Source organism: Littorina saxatilis, linkage group LG2, assembly GCF_037325665.1.
Source record: "Littorina saxatilis isolate snail1 linkage group LG2, US_GU_Lsax_2.0, whole genome shotgun sequence".
Classification (NCBI taxonomy): domain Eukaryota; kingdom Metazoa; phylum Mollusca; class Gastropoda; order Littorinimorpha; family Littorinidae; genus Littorina; species Littorina saxatilis.
This window is the reverse complement of record NC_090246.1, coordinates 75,870,247-75,877,630: the sequence shown is the minus strand read 5'-3', so window position 1 is coordinate 75,877,630 and position 7,384 is coordinate 75,870,247. Positions and strand designations below refer to the sequence as shown.

Here is a 7,384-nt window from a genome sequence, read left to right as displayed (position 1 = left end):
CTTGTGGCGACGACTTTAGCAAAAAAGGATATTTCCCCTCCTGACCTACTGACTGATGAAATCGCGTGACGGAGGCATTTTATACAGATTGAAGAGGAAAAACAGAGGGATCAGAATAATTCTGCGTGGCTTTACGCACACACACCCTGCGGAAAGATCGTCATCAACGCCTTACATGTCATACGAACAGGACGTTAGTCTAGATTTTAAGCTGTCGTACGATATGCACGTGCTTGCACTTTATGCACCGTCAGCAGTGTTGCATATTTGTTTAGTTGTCTGTCTGCCTTTCTGTCATTTGCGTCTCCATGTGTGTGTGTGTGTGTGTGTGTGTGTGTGTGTGTGTGTGTGTGTGTGTGTGTGTGTGGGTGTGTGTGTGAGTGCAAGAGAGAGAGAGAGAGAGAGAGAGAGAGAGAGAGAGAGTGTGTGCGTGCGTGCGTGTGTGTGTGTGTGTGTGTGTGTGTGTGTGTGTGTGTGTGTGTGTGTTTGTTTCTCCACTTTTCTCTTCCTGGCCGTACACTACAATGGTTACATCAAATTATTTCAGCTTTCTCTGAGATATGAGGTTTAGTTATGTTTTTAGCACAGGATTTCGGTAAACATCTGTCCTGATATTGTGTTTACGCGTTGAAATACAGTAATGTTAGTGTCACAAACGTCTAAGCAGAGGTTAGGAATACTCTGTCGTTACCGTACAATGATTTAACAGTTTGATTTTATTCAACAATAACAACTAACACTGATTCACATAATTAATGATTCGTTCTCGTGTTCCATTTTATTCCTCCTATTATTTTTGTATAAGAATCTCGAAGAAAGGTGTTGTACCGTAGACCCTAAAAGTTAGGAGGCCCAACATACCCCCCCCCTTCCCTTATGTATACGTTTGCTGATTGTCTCACCAATGTAACAAGTTTGTGAGAGTGTATGCAAAGACTGTTCCTACTTGGGTAAAACCTAGCCACACAGCTATGTTATACTTTACGTCGCGAGGTTCTCTTGCCTTTTTGATATTCATAGATTTTCGCTTGCACTTCCCCTCGGGATTACTTTAATATGATGAATATTCAAACAAAAGACGCCGCTGCCAGACTCTGAGGGCAAAATAGGTGTTTCCCTGTCAGACAGAGGTGCTGCTGTGCAAATGAAGTGTCGGTGAGAATTCGTGAGAGTGAGATCTTCTCTGGAACGTTGTTTTTCTCATTCTCGGACAATTTCTAGTGTTGGTAATTGGAATATTCATTTCAAAACCAAATATCTGGGTTCAATTTTTTAGCAAATGTTCTTTGATTTCCCAATTACTTCGTGCACTGGTGTGTTAACGTTTTTTTTAGTTTTCAGTCATTCTTTTTAGTGTTATGAAATGTGAGTTTTGCTTCAGTATTTCTGAACTTATTTAGCCTGCATTTTGTGATAAAGACGTATTCATTCAAAACTAATATTATATCGGGATGGAGGAGTTTTTCAAGTGAAAATATTGTAGATTCACATGTGGGATCATTCTAACAAAACTGTCAGGAGTTTGACATTTTGTGGAAACTGGGGTCGGGGAAAGAGGATCCGTTAGCCAATAAATCAGTCGCCAAGCACATTTATAAATCAATCTAATCATTGTCATGTTTATTTTTTTTCAGATGTCGAGGAAACTGGAAACGAATTTTTTCGGGCGAAGCATCATAAGGAATACCAGAAATAGAAACCACAATCCATGAACATGCGTTTGGCATCATACCATTGACAACAAAAGCAGCAACAACAGAGGTAACTCAATAACAGCAACAGCTGAAGCAGCGACAAAGCAACAACAAAACAGCAGCAGTGTAGTCCACCAACACAAATACCACCAACTCCAACGGCAAGAGCAACAACGACGACTACGACGACAACAATAACAACAACATATACACACACAAAATATATCAATACCAACACATCACACTGAACACAGCGGATACGACGCTACACCCAGAAGTCAACTCTTCTGGCAGACCTGTACCTTGATCCGTACCACTTCCGTAAAGTCAGTGCAAAGCTCTCACCACTTTTTCATTTGTACCGAGACTCACATAAGCACGTGCAAGATGTCTGGCTGCTCCAGCGTAGGGCTTATGCTGCCCATCGTGGAAGAAGAGTCATGGAACAAGGGTGTGCGTGCCATGCTGTATATGCTGGCCATGCTCTGGTGCTTCTTCGGCGTGGCCATCGTGGCGGACGCCTTCATGTGTGGCATCGAGCACATCACCAGCAAGACCCGCAAGATCCAGATCCCTGACCCCAACAAGAAGGACGGCGTCAAGGACATCGAGGTCAAGGTGAGGGTCGTTGTATTGAGTGTTTGTGTTTTTACAGTTGCGTGTGTGTATGTGTTGATAAGGTGGTAGTTTGAATTTGGTTTGTGACAACAACAAAAACCTGGAGAAAAACAATCGTCAAGAAAAATCCGTGTCAGAGAATACATAGAGATTTTGTTGTTTGACTCTTAATCTTTGATATCACGAGCACTAGCAGTCATTGTTCGTGTCTAAGTGACATATTACTTTTATTAGGCAATTATTTGTTTGATTCTTGCATCTATATATCTCTCTCTCTCTTTCTCTCCCACACACACCCACTCTCTGTCTCCCTTCCCTCTCTGTATCTCTGTCTCTCTCCCACACCTCCTCTCTCTCACAGGCTTTTTCTGTGTGAATGTCTCTTTGACGATCTGCACAAATGTCTTTTCCTATGCATGTCTCGATCAGCCTTTTTTTTAATCTTTTTTGTAACTGACCCTTTTTCCATTTTCTCACACACCAAGGTATGGAACGACACAGTGGCCAACCTGTCTCTGCTGGCCTTCGGCACGAGCGCCCCGGAGATCATGCTGTCCTGCATAGAGACCATCGCCAACACCTTCGAGTCCGGAGAGCTGGGTCCAGGGACCATCGTGGGTTCGGCAGCCTTCAACCTCTTCATGATCACCGCCATCTGCATTCTCTCCATCCCCAACGGTGAGAGCAGGCGTCTGAAGAACATGCGAGTGTTTGGCGTCACGGCGTTCACGGGTCTCTTCGCTTACGTGTGGCTGATCATCGTCCTGTTGGGGACGTCGCCGAAGGAAGTGGAATTGTGGGAAGCCATCGTGACGTTCATGATGTTTCCGGTGCTGATTCTCGTCGCCTTCACGGCGGATAAAGGCTTAGGTTGTAACAAGAACAAAACGGCGTCTGAAGTGGAGATAGGATTCGGTGAGTGTTCAGGTTCTTTCTAGGTTGTCATTTATTTTACATGTTTCCCAACTTGGTGGAAACCAAGCACTGGTTCGGATTGGTTTGGACTGGTAGAAATATCAAATAAATCTCAATTTCAACAATTTCTACTTATCCTAACCAGTGCTGGGTTCCTACCCGGTTTGGCATTTTCTCGTACACACCAACCCACTTGGGAAAACTACACGTTTTCATTGACATTCGCTTCAAACGTTGTTGCCATGTTTGGGCTTTCATCATTCGCTGAGTTTCATTATTCTTTGTATTATACTGTGTCTCTGCTTGATAAGATTGTTGGCAATCGCTGGAGGTAAAACTCCAAAAAAGGACGCTGACCTAGATTAGTTTTAATGCTCCTGAATATGTTGTTTCTGAGTCACAGTGATTTCTAAGTGTTTCTTATCTGTTGCGATGTTAAACCCGCAGTACACGTTTGTGAAGTGATTTTTTTCTTCTCTCTAACGTTTGTCATTCGTGCCTGTGTCTAAAATGCGCGTGCATGCTGCGATGCACATTCATGTTATGCAATTCTAATGTTTAACTTTATTGTCAACGTAGCAGAAGTATATCGTTGTTAGAGTGGTAAAGCATTGGTCGTTGTATACGGTAGACTGAGAGGTGATTTAACGTAAGAGTGGAAAATTAGCTGCGAAATATCTGCCCACCACAACCCAGAACTGAGCTGTGGACAACTGAACGAGTTGAACAAGTGGGAATGGTTCCCCAGACTAACCTAACCAAGTTGGCCACAGTTGCCAGACAAGATTTAATTGAGTACCAGGAGACCTTATCTCAAGAGACATTGTTTTCTTTTGTCGTGAGACATTGGCTTTCTTGGTGGCTGTGGGCGCCAGACCCAATTCCTCAGTGTTCACTGAAATTCATGTGAGAGTCTGGAACGACAGAATTTGAAGTTAGTTCAGGGTAACGATTCAAGTACATGTATGTGAGAAGAATAACAAGTGGTCCTCATGATGTGCCGACATCGATAGACAAACAAACAAACCAAGCAAGCACCCAAGCACGCAATCATCCAAGTAGGCTAGTCAACCAAAAAAACAAAGCAAAAAACATCCAAGCAACGAAGCAACCAACGAAGCTACCATCCAAGCATGCAAGAAAGCAAGCAACCAACGAAACAACCAACCAAAAATCAAGCAAACAAAACAACAACAAAACAAAACAAAATAACAACAAACAAATAAACACACAGACACACAAACAAACAAACAAACAAACAAACAAACACACAAACAACTACAATTCAGAGGAACAAAGAGAACATGAGAATGATCTAGAGCGTTTTTGTTGTTGCTGTTGAGTCCACACAAAAAAACCGGACAAGACACGGGCAGAAAAAGGAATCGAACAGAAGAAAACATAGCTGGACAGAAACAGTGCCCAGTGTATCAGTGAGCACATTGTGTGCTGCCGCCTTGAGCAGCAGAACAGGGATAACCACTGTCGTGACCAAGACAGCATCAGTAATAACAGCGACGACGACAATGGCAGGGACAACAGATACTTTTTCAATCAAATAATCTCTCAACTAGAACATAAAGCTTCGTTGCGCTCTGTGCTGTAACGTGTTGTGATTTTCGAACTTAAGGCCTTGATGGCAAAAGCATGTTAGTTGCCGAGAAAGTGATAAAACCAGCTTTTGATTTGTTTATGATCGATCGAATGATACAGCTGTAAAAAAAAAGAAAAAAGAAGAAAAAGCAAAACAAACAAGTCGCGTAAGGCGAAAATACAATATTTAGTCAAGTAGCTGCCATTTTTCAGCAAGACCGTATACTCGTAGCATCGTCAGTCCACCGCTCATGGCAAAGGCAGTGAAATTGACAAGAAGAGCGGGGTTGTAGTTGCGCTGAGAAGGATAGCACGCTTTTCTGTACCTCTCTTTGTTTTAACTTTCTGAACATATCATATCTATATGTTTTTAGAATCAGGAACCGACAAGGAATAAGATGAAAGTGTTTTTAAATTGATTTGGACAATTTAATTTTGATAATAATTTTTATATATTTAATTTTCAGAGCTTGTTTTTAATCCGAATATAACATATTTATATGTTTTTGGAATCAGCAAATGATGGAGAATAAGATAAACGTAAATTTGGATCGTTTTATAAATTTTTATTTTTTTTTTACAATTTTCAGATTTTTAATGACCAAAGTCATTAATTAATTTTTAAGCCACCAAGCTGAAATGCAATACCGAAGTCCGGGCTTTGTCGAAGATTACTTGACCAAAATTTCAACCAATTTGGTTGAAAAATGAGGGCGTGACAGTGCCGCCTCAACTTTCACGAAAAGCCGGATATGACGTCATCAAAGACATTTATCAAAAAAAAGAAAAAAACGTTCGGGGATTTCATACCCAGGAACTCTCATGTCAAATTTCATAAAGATCGGTCCAGTAGTTTAGTCTGAATCGCTCTACACACACACACAGACACACACACACACGCACACACGCACACACGCACATACACCACGACCCTCGTTTCGATTCCCCCTCGATGTTAAAATATTTAGTCAAAACTTGACTAAATATAAAAAGAAAGAACACACACACACGCACGCACACACATACACACACTTACACTACACACACACGCACACACACGGGACACACATATGCACGCACGCACGCATGCACACACGCACGCACGCACGCACGCACGCACACACACACACACACACACACACATTCCAAGCTACTACAATAAAACCCACTCACAGGTCTTCCTGTCACTGATCGTTGTCAAGTTTGCAGTCAACATGTCGCCTTTATTTTCTTTCACAGCTTAATATGTTCTTGTGTTTATTGTATCTCGGCAACAACTGCTTTGCTTTGATTGTAATGAGAACTTCATCCATGTTATATTTTCTTTCAATTCCAAAGCTCTACTGTGAAGAAAAAAAAGAGTTAAATAAAACAAAATGTCCGAATCAATATTCTTTTGCCTAGTCATTTTGCAGCGTTTAGTGTCATTGTAAAGTGCGCTGTAATAAATGATTTATGGAAGTTCAGTTTGAGTACGCGTGGGAGATTAGTTTTGCACGACTTGCCTTGCCTATCAATCAGCGTAACCAAGAAACAAATGCTAACAACCATCAGAGCAAAACGAATGATTTGGCTTTTGCGGTTAATGAGGTGTGCCGAAAAAAAAATCAAGTTGGGAATTGAACAAAAGGATTTAATTCATAACAATATATTTTTGGATAGTCCTTGTTTTGTTGTTGTTGTGTTTAACGGTATAAACATATATCATATATATGTCTTTTCCTCGCAGATTGCAGAGTTGTGTGTTTTACACTAATTTTTTTACTCAATAATTCTCAGAAGAATTGTATGCTGTCTTAAAGGAGTCAGCATGACAGTATGCACAATGGATCATATCGCTTCTTATCATGACATCGTTCAAGTTCATGTACTGAATTAACCGAATAATGTATGGTCGTATTGGTTATTTATCTCAAGGGTTTATTGTTTTGTGGTTTAGATATCGTCAAGTTTCAACACTTGTAAACAATAAGCAACACAACTGACGACAAAGCCACAGTATAGAAAAGTTGCATGCTCCATTTTTAAGGGTTTTGAAATGGTGTTAAAAAATGTTAAAACCAGAGTTGTCTTTTTGTGGGGATTCAGACCGTGGAGAAACGTGTTGGAACGAGTTTGTGTTCCTCATTTTCCATGTCTGTTGTGTTGCTTTATATTAATATTCTAACGAACTAACAAAACGTTTTTTCAGCGTTTACTATTCACACTTAAGACTATACTTTTTTTCTCAATTTTTAGTAACCATTAACTAACTCCTCTTCGTTGTCTGTTTTGAATTGCAGAAACTAAAAATGGTAAGCATGATATCGCCAACACGCTTGACTTGATTACTCGCTCTCACTGCACAGTTTTTCGTTTTGCACACGATTTCGATTGATACAATCGATTTGAGTTCTCTCTGTTCAAGCTGGTTAACCCTTGTGATATTTTCAGCTTGCTTTGAATCCTGTGCGAAGGTTAGATTAGATGTTGAAAGCTTGTTTGTAGTACGCGCCCGCACAAGCAATCATTCTTTTCTTTCTTGCAAACACATTTTGAGTTTGTACTCATTCCGTTTCACATTT

General features: G+C 40.7%; 1 protein-coding gene across 1 annotated transcript in view; it reads left to right on the top strand.

The window, feature by feature from the left end:
• The first annotated feature begins 1,982 nt into the window (after positions 1–1,982).
• The window catches only part of LOC138959736 (sodium/calcium exchanger 3-like), a 28,205-nt gene continuing 22,803 nt past the window's right edge, over positions 1,983–7,384 (top strand). Inside the window, exons 1-2 of the mRNA XM_070331340.1 lie at positions 1,983–2,312; positions 2,798–3,227. Of these exons, the coding sequence (XP_070187441.1) occupies positions 2,082–2,312; positions 2,798–3,227 (661 nt within the window). The 5' untranslated portion in view covers positions 1,983–2,081. The remainder of the gene's footprint in view (positions 2,313–2,797; positions 3,228–7,384) is intronic.